General features: G+C 44.8%; 1 protein-coding gene across 2 annotated transcripts in view; it reads right to left on the bottom strand.

Annotated features, from left to right (window-relative positions):
* Arfgap3 (ADP ribosylation factor GTPase activating protein 3) overlaps positions 1-16,640 on the bottom strand; it is a 49,922-nt gene that overhangs the window by 18,178 nt on the left and 15,104 nt on the right. For both annotated transcript variants that reach the window (XM_050129637.1, XM_050129645.1), the window contains exons 5-8: positions 15,533-15,616; positions 11,057-11,144; positions 8,536-8,595; positions 4,196-4,242 (exon numbers count right to left, since the gene is read on the bottom strand). In XM_050129637.1, the coding sequence (XP_049985594.1) occupies positions 4,196-4,242; positions 8,536-8,595; positions 11,057-11,144; positions 15,533-15,616 (279 nt within the window). The remainder of the gene's footprint in view (positions 1-4,195; positions 4,243-8,535; positions 8,596-11,056; positions 11,145-15,532; positions 15,617-16,640) is intronic.

The raw sequence follows: 16,640 nt of genomic DNA, 5'->3' as shown, positions 1-16,640 counted from the left end.
TTGGCCACAGACAGGCGACAAGGTTAAACATGTATTCTAGAAAATACTAAGTATAATACTCACTGAACAAAACCACCACATTTATTGTGTTATGGCTCAAAATAAGTGAGGGTACTGCTCTGCTCAGGGCAAGATGAATCCCAATATTGATGTGACATGTCCTTCTGCATGTGTGCTGCTTTTACTGATCGATGAATAAAGCTGTTTGGGCCAATGGCTTAGCACAGTAAAGCCAGGTGAAAAAATCTGAACAGAGATAATTATATAGAGAGTAGGCAGGGTCAAGGAGACACCATGTAGCTGCCGAAGGAGAAAGATTCCTCATGGGGATACATAAAATTAATAGAAGTGGGTTAATTTGAGATGTAAGAGCTAGCTAGGAATATTCCTGAACCACTGGCCAAACAGTGTTGTAATTAATATAGTTTGTGTGTGATTATTCAGGTCTGGATGGCGGGGAAACAAAAGCACAATCTGTGCCTACAAACAGGCCCCAAACATTTGGCAAGACTCTCCACATAAAGCTTGAGAAAGTTTAAAAAAATAAAAAGATTCTTTTTTTCTCTCCCTCTTTTCTTAAAGATATATTTATTTTATGTATAGGGATGCTTTGTTGGCATGTACCTCCACACACCAGAAGAGGGTATCAGATCACATAAGACTACAGTTATAGAAGGTTGTGAGCTTCCATGTGGGTGCTAGTAATTGAACTCAGGACCTCTGGAAGAGCACCCAGTGTTCTTAACTGTTGAGCCATCTGGCCAGCCCAATAAAAAAAAGGATTCTTGACAGACAAGAAAAGAGTCAAGTGCAACTTCTTGGTAGGTGTCTTTTCTCTGGTAGGTTCTGTTTGCTGGCAGCAAGCAGAAGTGCAGCTCCTTTAAGGGATGCTTCCTGGCTCAGCATTAGTGGCTAAAATCTTGCAGCTCTTTGAAGAGGCTCTGCCATTAAACACTTAGATGGTGTTTAATCAGGCTTCTTGGTGGTGGACATGGACCTAGAAACTCCACAGAATTGTGACAATAAATGTGGCTCCCACCAGTACCTCTGCCATGAAGCTAGATTCTCAAAAAGGTAAGGAATGGGGTGGAGTCGGCTGCCAAGGCCGCAGTTTAAATCCTAGCCATACTGTTTAGCAAATGTGGTCAGAAAAAGAGATATACAGTAAAGATAGATTCAGATGAAAAAAAAAACCCTCTAAGTAGTTTACAGTGTGCTTAAAATTATACATAGGCTTGGGAGAGAAAAGAAAAAAGGATAGAGAAAGTCCTGAAAAAAAAAAAAAGGAAATAGAGTAGTTGGGCACCCCCTTTAATCCCAGCACTTGGGAGGCAGAGGCAGGCAGATCTCTGTGAGTTCTAGTACAGCCAAAGATAAACAAAGAAACCCTGTCTCAAAAAAAAAATTAAAAAATAAAAATACACAGAGAGTCTAGATTATGTATATTATTGTGTTTTCTTTGAATTCTTTGACTGTGAATGAGATAAGTACAGAAATACATTTCATTGTACAGGCTGCTAAGCTAAACCAACATATATATTTTAAAGGTATCTTGACTTCAAAATTTAAGTCTAAGGACAGGTTACTTTGGAAGAGAGGTTCTGTGTTTGTTTCCACAGAGTATAGAAAGCTGTGGATTCCTTATCAGCTAATATGGTTTGACCAAACAAGACCCCTGACAGCTGAAATGAACCAACCACACAGGATACCCCATGAAAGACCTGATTACCAGCATCCCCAATCAGCAGGAAGTAGTCTTAAAAACTACACTCACATTCCCAAATATTGTTTATAAACATTTGTTTTCATCTAAAGTGGGTTGATAATAAGGGTTTAATGATGACAGTCAAGGTCTTCCTAAAGACCTTGGTATAGACTTTGGTTTACTGATAAAAATTTAAGGTCAATTTTGTTATATGTATATTTCTACTTTTGTTTAAGGTATTATGTTTATACAGTTCATTTAAAAATGTAATAATTAAAAATTATGGATTAATAAATAGTTATCTATAACAGTCAAACTTGTAGTCATATTAGATTTTCTAAATGTACAGAGATATATTTTAGATAGATATGCATCTTTCAAAGACCTACAGAATACGGCATTTAAAGTGTTTTAAGAAATTAAGACTTTTCTCAACAGTGAGACACGTCTGCTTCTGGCAGCACCAATCACTTCAGAGAGGGCATCAGAGAACTCGTTATGGAATTTGCCTTCAATGTGACAAGGTTAGCCATTTGGACAAGAAACTGTTCTTTCCTGGACTGCTTGATAGTATGCTGTATGAACTGGACATGCAAGACCCACAGAAAAGTAACTTCTAAACCTTCCAAAAGAAAGAATGATCCTTTAAGGGCTCCTGCTTCACCAAAGAAACTGACAGACATTCTGCAGGACACAGAAGAAAGTGATGTGGGATGTCTTTCTGTATATGTGATGCTTTTATTGGTTAATGAATAAAGCTGTTTTGGCCAATGACTTAGCAGATTAAATCTAGGCTGGAAAACCAAACAGAGATATATAGAGAGAGCAGGCAGAGTCAGAAAGTAGCTACTGAAGCAGGAAGATGCCAGATCACTTTACCAGTAGGCCACAGCTCATGGCGGTACACAGATTAATAGAAATGGGTTAATTTAAGATATAAGAGTTAGCCAGGAATATGCCTAAGTTATTTGCCAAGCAGTGCCATAATTAATATAATTTCTGTATGATTATTTGGCTCTGAGCAGCCAGGAGACAAACAAGCAGTCTCTGTTTACAAAATGGTGCTCAACGTGAGCCAACTACATCCACATAAAACCTGAGAGAGCTTAGGAAGGAATTCTAGACACAAAAGAACAGAGTTAAGTACAGCTTCTTGGTAGCAGCATTTTCTCATGTGGGCTCTGTTTGCTAGTGGTAAGCAGAGGCACGGCTCCTTTATGAAAAGGTTTTCTGACTTAGCATTAGTGGCAAAACTGCACAGCTTCTTTAAGATTTGGCTTCCCGGTTTGTGCTGGCAGAACAAACAACTCTGGTTCTTTCAGGAGGTTCTGCTACAGAGCACTTAAATGGGGTCTGTGAGCAATGTGTTACAAATTGTTTAATGGTAACATATACCCGCTGTGTCTCTGGAGCTGGGGCCATGAGCATGGCTTGCAGAGGCTTTGAACATGCCTCCACCATGTTGGACTGGGTGGAGCAAACAGACAGGGCCACGAAGTTGGTCTTAGCTACATCCACTTAACATTAAAAAAAAAGAGCTCCTACTCAGAAAATGATTACAGATATGCAATAAAGACAGATTCAGATGAAGAACACCTCTGAATGGGTCATAGTGTTGGATAAATGTACGTACACTTGTGAGAGAGAAGAAAAAGAGTATACACAGTTATAAAAATAAATAGTTTTAAAAAAATCAAAGTCTTTAAAGAGATAGTAAAAGTAATATAAAAGAGCACAGACAGTCATAGATTAAAGGAGTAAAGAAACTTAAACCACATAAAGATGGAAAATACACAGAGAGTCTGGATTATGTATATTATTACGGTTTCTTTGAGTTTTTTGACTGCAGAGAGACATTTGATTCTGGGGGCTGCTAAGCTAAAAAAACATATATACTTTAAAAGTACCTTGACTTCAAATTTTGAGTCTAAGAATGTGATACTTTGTAAAAGAGGTTCTGCTTTTGTTTTCACAGGAGATGAGAACCTGTAGATTCCTTCCAGGATAATGTGGTTTGATGCAATAAGGCCCCCCAAAAGGTCTTGGTGGTATATAGATGAATAGAAATGGGTTAATTTAAGATGTAAAAGAGCTAGCTAGAAATACACTTGAGTCATTGGCCAAACAGTGTTGTAATGAAGATAGTTTCTGAGTGGCTGGAAAAGGAGAGAACAGTCTCTATCTACACAATATAGTTTTTTTCCCCCCTTCCTTTTTTCTTTTTAAAGACAGGTCTCACTGTGTAGCTGTGGCTGACCAGGAACAAACTCTGTAGACCAGGCTGGCCTCCAACTCACAGAGATCCACCTGCCTCTATCTCCTCAGTGATGGGGGATTAAAGACATGTACCATCATAGTGATTTATGAAAACCAGTATCATGTGCAGTGAGTATATGCCAGTTTAAAAAAAAAAAAACTCGTAAGAGAAAATGGATCTCTAGTCTTAAGAGCCAAACTCCTGTATTTTTTTTTACACAATGTAATACTTACTCCTTTTTTTGCTTGATTTGGTTTCTTTTTTATAAGAGATGAAACTTCTGCCAAAGGGGGGAAAAAAAGAAGTCAGACAGATAGAATTTTATGCATTACTTTTCTATTCTAGTGTGTCTTATAAATAAGATGACTTGCTTGTGTAAATTGTCAGGCATGTTCTCAGGTTCCCAGGGCTTCAGCACAGAGTCAGGGTATGACCATATACCACTGCAGCTCAGAGCGAACACCTGCTCTGAGTACACACTAGAGAAACAGTCTGTGCTTATCCCAGGACCTGCTCTCCACAAGCATTAAAAACACTCTTCTGTGAGACGGTTTAGTGAGTACAGGCACTTGTTGCCAAGCCTGATAACCTGAGTTTGATCCCAGGACCCATGTGGTGGGATCCTGCGAGCTGTCCTCTGACTTCCATACACATGCCATAGCATGTACTCCACTCCACAGATAACTAAAGTGTAATAAAAATAATTTTAAGAGGAGCTAACTCTCCTATTGAATTATATGCATCAAGAATTTCTAAAGTACAGCTATCACCCAGGTGAGACAAGGCCTGGACTTGGGGTTCTTTCTCTGTGTGATACAGCCTGATGTCAACCCTTAAACATTTATTGTCCTGATCCCCCATATATGCAAGGACCCTGGACCCCTTTCTTGGGAAGACCATTTTTAATCAAATTTTCTTATCAGACCTAAAGAGTTGTGACTCTCAAAGACTATATGGTTATGTTATGTTCTAAAGCACCTAAGAATTCAAAAGTCCTTCTCTCATATAGGTAAGAACATGTGACCCATGATGACTGACACAGAAATCCAACATTCTTAAATAAACAGTCTTCACATGCCTGTTTTGAGAGGTGCTGAGACTCGAGTGCCTCACTGGGATGCTCCATCACCCCGGCCTGACCACAGCTGCACAGCCCTGCACACTTGCAGCTGGCACTGGCCAAAGTACCTTTGCTCTGAGGCTCTCCCCCAGGGCTACCACCTTGCCTTCTCATTTACTCACTCTCCAGGAAGCAGCTGAGAGCTCCTTTATCAGCAGAGGAGCCGGCCTGCTCCTGGGGTTCTTGCTTTTATTTGTGTGTGGGTGTTTGCCTGCACGTTTACCTGTGTTCCATCTGTGTGTCTGGGGTTTTCGGGGGCCAGAAGAAGGCATCAGATTGCCTGAGATTAGGGTTACAGACTGGAAACTGAACCTGGGTCTTCTGCAAGCGTAGCCAGTGATCTTCACCACCAGGCCCTCTCTCTAGCCCCCGTTCCTGTGGTTTCTTTGGATGCCTTCTCTGCTGCTTGTGGCCTCTTTGCTGTCTATTGCTACCTTGAGCCTTGTTTGCTATCCGTGGCCCTTGGAAGCACTGCCCCACCCCATGCCATCTAAGCTCTGTCCAGCCTTGGGCTCCAGCCACATTCTGTGATGGGGTTTTGGCATCCTCTGTCATTTGCTCCCAGGGGATGACAGAGCCTAGCAGCCCTCCAACTTCAATCTTCAGAGCACTCCTACGTGATGAAAAACCGCAGCTCTGTGGCTCCAACTTCAGAAGATTTTGCTCATTCCATGCAGCCTTATCAGGTTGATGAGATGACTGTACTGTCTGGGGCAGGGGAGCTCCCAGAGTTGGGCCAGGTCATAAGCCCCACTCCCATCAAGATCTTTTCTTCTACTCCAGAGCCCTGACAATCAAGTAATGATTGTATCCCTGTCTTTGTTTTCTCTTTTAAAAAAGTTTTGATGCTGGGGATTGAACCAGGGCCTCAGGAATACTAAGCAAGCACCATGGTGCTGAGCTACACCCCAGCCCTCATTTTTTTTGTGTTGTTGTTATCCCACTTATGGTTTTATTGCTAGGCAAGCGAATCTCTGTGAGTTTGAGGTCAGTCTGGTCAGTTTGAGGTCAGTTATAGGATGGCCAGGGCTACAGAGAAATTTTGGTAGACAAAAGTCATGTTCAACTAATTCCCACCTGCCAAAAGGAGTCATTTCCCTTCCTACTGGTAGAACTGACATACGCTCCACTGGCATAAACCTGTGCTTGCATACCAAAGCTCATGCTGGCCTCTAGGCTTCCTCAGTCCCTCAAAGCCCCTGCCCCGCCCCACCTCAGATTACTGCTGTCTTTATTATACTTCAACCCAGCCTCTATATACTAACTCTATCCTTTGTTATCTATCCTCTTACTCTCTCCCTACACAGCATTCTCCTTTCTCTAGTAGACAGTCCTGGCTATGTCTGATCTGTTTCTTCTCTCTGCTCTGGACTCTTCCAGATGCCTCTGGATGTTCTCTTGCTCTTATTCACAATAAAAAGTGAGCAGTCATATTGGCATTTTCTTTACTGCACCCCCTCACACATGGTAATCACCATCACCATCATCAACATTCTCACTACCACCATTACCATCATCACCACCGTTACCACTGCTCGGTGCTGCTGGCAATCAAACCTAGTAGGCAAGTGCTCCACCACTGAGGTAGCCTCAGCTCCTTAAGAACAGGAAACTGGGGCTGGACAGATGGCTCAATGGTGAGAGCATTGACTGCTCTTCCAGAGGTCCTGAGTTCAGTTCCCAGCAACCACATGGTGGCTCACAACCACCTCTAATAAGATCTGGTGCCAACTTCTGTTTGCAGGGACACATGCAGGCAGGACATTGTATACATAATAAATAAATAATAAATCTTTAAAAAAAAAACCCAGAAAATTGAGTCAGATGGTGGTAGTTGACACCTCTAATCCCAGCATTCTGTGAGGCAGAGGCAGGCAGATCTCCGTGAGTTTGAGGCCAAGCTGGTCTACACAGAGAGTTCTAGGATGGGTTCCAAAGGCACACAGAGAAGCCGTGTCTTAAAAAACGAAAAGCCAAACCAAACCAAAAACAAACAAACAAAAAAACAAAACAAGAAAAAACCCAAAAGCAAAACCAAAAAAAAAAAAAAGAAAAAAAAAAACTCCAGGAAACTGGAGGCTGGAGAGACGGCTCAGAGGTTAATAGCAATGGCTGCTCTTACAAAGGACCTGGGTTTGAATCCCATCACCCACGTGGTAGCTCACATCCACCTGTTATTCTAATTCCAGAAGATCTGACCCTTCTTCTGATCTCTGTAGGCTTTTGCATGCATGTAGTGCACAGACATACAAGCAGGCCAAATACCTATTACAAAATGAAATACATAAATATTTAAAAAAATTAAAACAGGAAATGGCCTAGCACTATGCTCTAACTAAAGCCTAGGCTGGGGTTTTCCTACTGATTTACACACAGATCTTAGCATCCCACCACTGACTGAAACATGAGAAGCAGCCTGTCATGTAGTAATGTAGTAGCTGCCTTTCACTGCTTTTTGGCCTTTCTACTAAGGTCTTAGTATTAGCATTTTCTAAATTTCACAAAAATACACGCTTTATAGTTTCTTTAAAATATCACTTTCTGAATCATTTTCTTTTCTTTTTTCTTTTTCTTTTTGGTTTTGTTTTTTGTTTTTTTGAGACAGAGTTTCTCTGTGTAGACCTGGCTATTCTGGAATTCACTCTGTAGACCAGGCTGGCCTCAAACTCACAGGAATCCGCCTGCCCCTGCCTCCCAAGTGCTGGGATTAAAGGAGTGTGCCACCACCGCCCAGCTTTTCTGTATAATTTTTAATACACAGATATATATTCTGGTTTTAGAATTACGCTCTGGTGGCATAGGAAGAATAAAGCCTGGGGCTGAGGGTACAGCTCAGTGGTAGAGCCCTTGCCTAACATGCATGAAGCCCCATCCCATTCCAAGACACACACGCACGAATGCATGCATGCATCCTTATGGTGGGAAGGGGAGCATGTAAATCCCCTGCTGTAGCAGACTGCAATCTTCAGCTCTAAGAAGAGACTAGTGCTAGACTTCAAGTGTGAAAAGGACTCCACGAGGACTCACTTTTCCACTGCTCTGCTTTAGACCCCTATTGCACATGCCTCATAACCTGCTCCTGACTGAGAAGTCTGACAGATGGTGAAAATAACCAGAGGTTTAGTTATTTTTCATCGGTGTGGCTACTTTCCAATACATGAAAATTAATACACATCAATATCAGATTATAACTCCTTAAAAATGGAACACTGGCTTTGAAGTTTAGAACGCGGAGAAAATGCCGAGTGTCTGATGAACGGTGGTGTGGGGCTCTGAGCTCATACAGTGGGCACGTCTGTGAACCAGCCCCTGCAAGGTGCATAGCCACGGTGGCTACATAGAATAGCAGCTTTGCCTGATAATACTCGGGAATGGGTTCAGTCACAATGCTGAACACTGTGAGAACTGAGACGGGCAGAATTCAAAGACGACCCCGGACCCTCGGCATATTACCTGCTGTAGCCTTCCCTGGAGCGTTCAGACCTTCCACACTTGGCCCTTGTTCTGGTCCACCTGAAAATGTAAAGCACTGACGTTAATGCAGAAAACGTTGCTCAGTCCTATGTTTCTCATCTGGGAACATCAATCACCTTGCTTTTCAGGTCCATTATCTATTTCGTCATTATATTTTTTGATGCTGCACATGGCCAAGATGGTGCTTTACCACTGAGCTACATCCCCACCTTTTTCATTATCATTTAAAGACAGGGTTTCACTATGTAAAGCAGTCTGGCCTCGAACTCACAGAGATCCTGCCTGCCTCTGCCTCCTGAGTGCTGGCATTAAATGTGTGGGCCACCATGCGGACCCTCACTTTTTTAAATATATTTTTCTTTGCAGTTGACATATAATAATCCTATGTATTTATGAGGCACGCTGCGGTATTTTGACAATGCCCACAGTTTGTCATGGTCATGTATCATACCAAACATTAGCACCTCTCTGTGTCAGACACATCTGAAACCTTTCTACTGTTGGGCAGCGTTAACAGATGCGGGTTATCCTAAGGTGCTGTGAAGCATGGCTGTCATTCCCCTATCAAACCAGACCCCTGGCTCCATTACCACCCCACACAACCTGCTCCCTGCCATAAGCAATCTGACTTAAAATTGCTGTAATAGCTGGGCATGTTGGTGTCCTCCTGTAATCCCAGCACTCAGGAGGTAGAGGCAGGACAATCAGAAGTTCAAAGTCATCCTCAGCTATATGTAGCCCAGTGTGAGGCCACCTGGGCTACATGGGACCATGTCTTTAAAAAAAAAAAAAAGACAGAATTCTGCCCATTAGAATGTCAATGCATGTTTAAAACAATGGTTTTATAGAATGAAAAAAATTCTAAAAGTCTTTTCAACTGCTACCATTTAGAATTCCACTTTGTAATTGCTTTGGACAGGGTTTTATATAGCTCAGGCTGGCCTTCAACTCCCTAGGTAGCCAAGGATGACACTGAACCCTGACTTTCCTGACATTGCCCCTCAGTGCTAAGACTGTAGGTATGCGCCCCCACCGTGGTCTCAGAACTCTCCCTCATCATGTGTGGTTTACAGTAAGGCATTCAGTTACCACACTGCACATGGCACATCCCCCATACGCTCTGTCATGGGACATGTGTCACATGCAACCCAAGGGACACAGCAATCTCCAGAGCAGGGCATAGTGTACAGAAGGGACACAAAGTGCAGAAGGCAGGTGTGTTGGGGGTGGCCACTGGCTGCATCTGGAGCTGCAGGCCCAGAAGAGAAGGGGGAGGATGCCAGGCTGGACTCCTGTGTTTCTCCAAGGCATCTCAACCACAGGATACAAAAAAAGAAATCCACATAGCCAGACAGGGGTGGCACATGTCTTTAATTCCAGCACTTGGGAGGCAGAGGCAGGTGGATCTCTGAGTTCAAGGCTAGCCTGGTTTACAGAATGAGTTCCAGGACAGCCAGGGATACACAGAGAAACCCTGTCTTAAAAAATCAAAAAGGATAAAGAAAGCAATGGTTGTAAACCATAGGTGAAAAGCATCCATGCTGGGGTTACCTTAGAGGTGATTCATGGCTTCTGAAGCTGCTCTCCTACCACCCTTCTCGTGGCAGACAGCACCAACTTTAATCCTTGCAGCAGAGTCCATTTCTCAAACTGTCTTGCTGCACCCCAACCCAAAGGCTGCCACTGAGCCTCCCTCCACAAGCCAGCATGTCTTTCCTGGGTCCCACATCCCAAGCTCGCTGCTTGGCTGTCAAAGGTACATTTATTGTTAATATACTGTAACATTTGGGCTGATGAAAGAAAGATGCTCAGTTTTAGACACAACGGGCACCTAGGTCATTTCTAATGCGTACATTAGATCACACAATGACTGGCAGCATATTTACAGTACACGTACAGTTGGGTGTGGGGAAACATGCCTGTGAGCCCAGCACTCTTCAGTTATCTCAGCGACCTAGTGAATTTTCAGACAGCCTGTGAAACATGAGACTCTGCCTCAAAAAACCATTAAATCAATAAAGCTCTGCAATACAATTAGCAGGTAAGTATGACTTACTTACTTTGAAATAGTTATTAAACAATTTAAAAATGGAAAACTTAGCCAGGCATGGTGGCACATGCTTTTAATCATAGCACTCCAGAGGCAGAGGCAGAGGCAGGTGGATCTCTGCCAATTCGAGGTCAGCCTGGTCTACACAGAGAGTTTCAGGATAGCCAGGACTACACGGAGAAACCTTGCCTTAAAAGTTTTAAAACTAAATTTAAAAAAGAACTCTGAAATCTTGTCCTCTAATTATAGAAGTCCACACTTCAATACTGCATCACAGCAGACACTGACGACCCAGTTATCCTATTCTCTAGCTGACGTCTTGCTGGGACCCTTCTAGAATGTCTTTAGAATCCATGGGCTAACACAAAGGTTTTCTATTTTAACTTCAACAGTTTCAGCTTGGCTACTAGACCAAAGAACAGTGTTCTGTGTTGACTTCATGGGCCCCACCTTCATTTTTTTCTGGAGTGGTTTCCACGGTCCTCGGTGTTAAAGGAGCTGGTTCTGGCTGTGTTGATGCCCGCATGGTACCACTGACCTGAGGTGAGATGAGAGAAGCCATTAGCAGGAAAGCAAGGATCACTAACAGCAAACCAGCATCAGGGTAGCAGGGCAGGAGCCCCTTCTGAGCATGTGCTAGTGGCAAGACTCCCAAAGACATCTGTCCACGGCCCTGCCTAAATGTTCAAATGTCTCACTTTGCCCACCATTTTTGTTTGTTTGTTTTTTGAGACAGAGTATCATGAATTCCAGACTGGCCTAGAACTTGGTATTGTGGCAGAAGACAACCCTGAACTTTTGACTTTTCTCCTTTCACTTTCCAGTGTTGGTATTACAGATGCAAGACAGCCCCAGCTTATGATGTCTGGGAATAGAACCCAGGGCCTTGTGTCCTCTCTAGCAAGCGCTCTACCAACTCAGCTATATTCCCAGCCTCTTCCCTTCTGAGGTGTAAACTTTGGAATTTTTGTTTTTGTGAGACAGGTTTCAGTATGTAGCTTTGGCTAGCCTGAAACTCAGAGATCTGCCTGCCTCTGCTTCCTCAGTGCTGGGATTAAAGGTATGCACCACCACACCCAGCTGGAATAATTTCCGATTTATGCAGAAGTGATTCAGATCACACAGAACATTTCTATGTACCCAGGCTCCTCTGCACATGTGTCGATACAGGAAATGGTCATGGATGCAGCACCTGGGCACTGCAGGCTCTGTAGGCTGCTGTATCCAGTCATTTCCTCCCTCTTGGAGCCACTCGGGGACCCAACCATGAGCTCTGGTGACTTGTCATCATTTTTCATGGCCTTGAAGCTTTTAAAGGACGTTGTCCAGTGCTTTACAGCAGAGTGGTTCTCTTCTTGCCTGTGTCAACATGACTCAAAACTGGAGACAGTCCCCTGACCCTTGGTGAGGGGATGCGGCATCCTTTCCAGTCTTGGCAGGTGTCTCCCAGCCTGACCTGCACCTGAGGAATGGCCAGCTGAGCTCCACGTCCTCAAGACTCCACTCACAGCTCAGGGTCCAAGAGGAAGACGTGTCCCTCCCCCATTCATGTTGTACTCAGTGAAATCACATAGACTCCTGGTGACAGATGCTCTTTGGTTGATAACAACACTGATTTTGTAGTTCAGACTGCCCTAGTTTTGACCACGGGGGAGGGATGGGTCTTTCAGGCTGCCTATGAGTCCTTTGGATGAAGCCCTGTCCACTCTCCCCAGGTCACCTCACTTTCCAGCTTGAGCCCTAACTCTACAAGACGGTCTGCATACTTGGCTCAGAAACCTCAGCGGTCATTTCCGACAGGTAGCCTGGCTCCACTGCTGGAACATGGCAATTAGAAAGCAGGAGGGCTGAAGGTCTGGAGAGACAGCTCAGTGGTTAGCAGCACTGGCTGTTCTTGTAGAGGACTCAGGTTCAGTTCCCAGCACCCACATCAGGCTGCTTACAACTACCTAGAACTCCAGCTGCAGGGACATGGTGTCCTCTTCTGACTTCTGTAGGCACCAGGCACACATATGTTGCACACATATACATGCAGACACACATATACACATAAATAAGTCTTTAGAAACCAAGGCCAGATGCTGAGGGTGTTTGCTAAGCCAGAATGTCACTGTCTCTAGGCATTCTTGATTTTTTGTTGTTTTTGTTTTTTGAGACAGGGTTTCTCTGTAGCTTTGGAGCCTGCCCTGGAACTTGCTCTGTAGACCAGGCTGGCCTCGAACTCACAGAGATCCACCTGCTTCTGCCTCCCGTGTGCTAAGATTAAAGGTATTTGCCACTGCTGCCCGTCTTTAGGCATTCTTGGCGTGGGGTGGGAAAGCTGGACGACACGTGTGCACATTTATCTAGTCTCCATCTGCACATGCGCAGACACGCACTACAGAGATGACAGATACACGAGTTCCTCTTCAACTCTCCAACCCAAGACCACACCATGCTGCTCCTGGCTCTCTTCCCGGCCCATCTTTTTACTGCTGCCATTTCTCAGCTACTAAGCACGGCTATTCAGTCTATTCTGTATCTAGTGCTGTGTTAAACAATAGCAACATCCCACCTAGGCTGGCCTCAACTCAGGATCCTCAACCTTAGCCTCCTGAGTGCTGGGTTGCATATCTGTGTCCCCATCCTCAGCTTCTGGTAACTCCTTATTATGTCATCAATGACAACATAGATATTCAAGTTATAATAGCAAAAAAGAAATAAATCAAGATTTATCGCGCGCGCGCGCGCGTGCGCGCGCGTGTGTGTGTGTGTGTGTGTGTGTGTGTGTGTGTGTGTGTGTATGGTATCGTGGGCATACATGTTCACAGGTGTGTGGGTGCAGGTGTGTGCAGAGGTCAGAGGTTGACACTAGATATCTTCCTTGATCCCTCTCCCTTTATTTACTGGGGCAGGGTTTCTTGCTGAGCCTGGAGCTTGCTGACTCAGCTAGTCTAGACAGACAGTTTGCGTCAGGGATGCCATCTCTCTCTCCTGAGCCCTGGGATTACAGGAAGGCTGCTACCTGTTCGGCTTACACGGTTCCTGTATCCAAACTCCAGTCCTCATGCATGGCAAGTATTTTATCTACTGAGCTATTTCCCCAGGGGGTTTTTGTGTTTTAAATTTGATTTTTCAAGTCAGAGCCTCACACTATGGCCCAGGCTGTTCTGGAATTCACTCTATAGCCAAAGTGGACCTCTAACTTGCAGCAGTGGTGTGTCTCAGCCTCGGCAGCATAGGACCATGATGGATCGTGCTTGCTTAAGCCCTCCAGAAGCGTACGCATCACTCACTTGGTCTCCAGCCTGCACAGGGGAGGTTCTAAAGGGAGGTCTCAGGGTCCTTGAAGGGAAAAAAGGGACCCTAGTTCCTCTGGCCATGAGGTGAGCAATCTTGCTTCTCTGTATGCTCCCCACCAGTGTCCTAATGTTGAACAGGCCCAGGAGCTACAAGACGAACCATCCCCGACTGCTATGGAACAGTCTGTGCACTGGAAGCACGCATTACTCTCACTGGTTAATACAGAGCTCATTGGCCTAGAGCGGGGCAGGCAGAGATTGGGTGGGAGAGACAGACGAGGAGGACACTGGGAAGAAGGGCAGAGTTGAGGAGTCACCAGGAGATGCCAGGAGGTGCAAAGCATGCAGAATGGGCAGTATATAGATGAGGTAAATGAGCCTTGGGGCAGCACAGAGATGAATAGAAATGGGTTCATTTAAGTGGTGGGAGCTAGCTAAAATCATGTCTAAACTATCAGCTGATCATCTGTAAATATTAAGCCTCGGTGTGGGTATTTGGGGAGCAGCTGGTGGGACAGAGCTGATCGGTGGTCTAGATGGAAGACTTTGCCTACACCAGGCTGTAACCTCCAAACCTGCATCATTGTAAATCTCTCTTCTTGGGTATGTGCCACCATGACAGGTATGAACGTGTAATTTCATTTTAAAACTGAGCAAGTAGCAGCCCCTCCTCAATGGGACAGTAAGAATCAGGGAGAATCCAGACTACGGGGCTCTAAGCCAGAAGTCTGCAAGTGTTGCTTCCCAGGACCTGTTAGTGTTTTGGGTCTTGCAAGCTCTACCTTCCCTTAGCAAAGTGACTTGAGAAGAAGCCAGTAGTGCCACCTCCTGGACACTACTGCACTGGCTTCTCTGTATTCTACTCGTGTCCTTTAATTCTCACAGTAAGTCTTGAAATCAGGGCACTGAGATTTGCCCCCATGATATCAGGGAACGGAGATTTACCCCATGACATCAGGGAACAGAGATTTACCCCCATGACGACAGGGCACTGAGATTTACCCCATGACATCAGGACACTGAGATTTACCCCATGACATCAGGGCACTGAGATTTACCCCATGATGACAGGGCATGGAGATTTACCCCCATGACATCAGGGCACTGAGATTTACCCCATGACAACTGTCTTTATTCTTCAGTCACCAAGCTCTGAGTTGGCTAAGAAAGCACCCCAGAGCTAGGTACAGAGGTGACCACATTCCAGTCAGCAAGACAGGGCCCGTGCTTTCCCGGACAGGTATACTTCGTCTATGAACTGTGAAAGGGAATACTTCTGGGCCCCAGGTTAGACCCCAGGTCAGAAGTCATGAATGGAGAACAGCACAAGAAACTCGCCAGGCAGCCTGTATCTTACTGCATCGCAAATGCATGCTTGTTAGGGCTTCAGAATAAGCACATTTTAAAATTATGTGAAGCATGGCCAGAGAGATTGCTCAGGGGTTAAGAGCTTGCAGTGCTCTTGCAGAAGACCCAAGTTCAGTTCCCAGTACCCATGTAGGGAGGTTCACAACTATCTGTAACTCCAGCTCCAAGAGTCTGATGCCTTCTTCTGGACTCCATGGGCACTGCACTCACATGTACAAACCCCCATATACATACACATGATCTAAAACAAACCTTGAGAACAAAGCAGCAAACTTACCTCCTGAGAGGCATGGGCAGCAAAAAAATCCTCCTCCTTTGGGGGAGGGGACACAGGTGGAGCTGCACAGCTGTCAAGCCACAGCTGGAAGGAAAATAAAACGGAGCTTAGCAGTTTACCTCAGCTCTCCCCTCCACTCCCCTCTGGAGCTTGCAGCTTACGCTGCCTAGTACCTCACACACAACACCAGAGTGTCCATACAGGGCCCTGAGCACACTGTAGAAAAAGCTGTTACTCCAAAGTCCACACCCTCAGGAGGTCAAGGACCCCAGTTCCTGAAACCCTCTTAGATATTAATGTAGGTTCTAAACCACAGTGACCAGGCCCAGTCCAAACCCAGAATTTCCATCCTCACTGAAGTTGCTTATGACTTCGACATAACACCCCTGATGCTTTCAATCCATCTCCAGACACTAGCAAAGATGAGCTGTGGGAAAAACATGTTCCTGGCTGAGGCTGAGGCAGGCACACTGCCCTGTGCTTCAGTCCTCAGACTAACAAATGAGTGGCCTTCCTGTGCCCCCTCAGGGCATGCCTGCCTTCTTCACTGCCAAGCTTTTTATTCTAATGGTTTCCAGAGTAAACACAGCCCTAAGGGCAGAGCAGTGTCTAGGGCTCCCAGGCTTGCAAAGGCTGTGATGTGGCTTCAAGAAGACCCAATCAGCCCTGAGCTAAGGCCCCTGTGTGGTCAATGCTCACGTGTCACCAACATATATCAAACAAAGCTGGCAATTAATTAATTATTTAATTCTTTGGCAGCATGAAGTGGAAGCCCAGGGCCGTTCACAGGCAGCAACATTCTGTCACAGAGCTTACGCCCATGAAATGAGGCTATCCTTTTATTTATGATTGACTGATCTTCATTTTCAAGACCCTGACTGGCCTAGAACTCACTGTGTAGATCAAAGAGATCTCATAATTGAGGTGATCCTCCTACCTCTTCCTTCCAAGTACTAGAATCCTAGGTTTGAGACACCCTGTTCGCTTATTTTTGTTTCTGAGATGGGGTCTCATAGCCCAGACTGGGCTTGGACTTGGATTCCTCCTGCTTCTGCCTCCTAAGTGCTGGAATCCCAGTGTGAACCAGTGCACCTAGCACTAAAATGAC

This window comes from Alexandromys fortis, unplaced genomic scaffold, assembly GCF_014885135.2.
Source record: "Alexandromys fortis isolate MF-2015 unplaced genomic scaffold, M_Fortis_MF-2015_v1.1 scaffold_28, whole genome shotgun sequence".
Taxonomy (NCBI): domain Eukaryota; kingdom Metazoa; phylum Chordata; class Mammalia; order Rodentia; family Cricetidae; genus Alexandromys; species Alexandromys fortis.
Note: the sequence above shows the minus strand (reverse complement) of the source record. Positions and strands in the feature narration are given on the sequence as shown.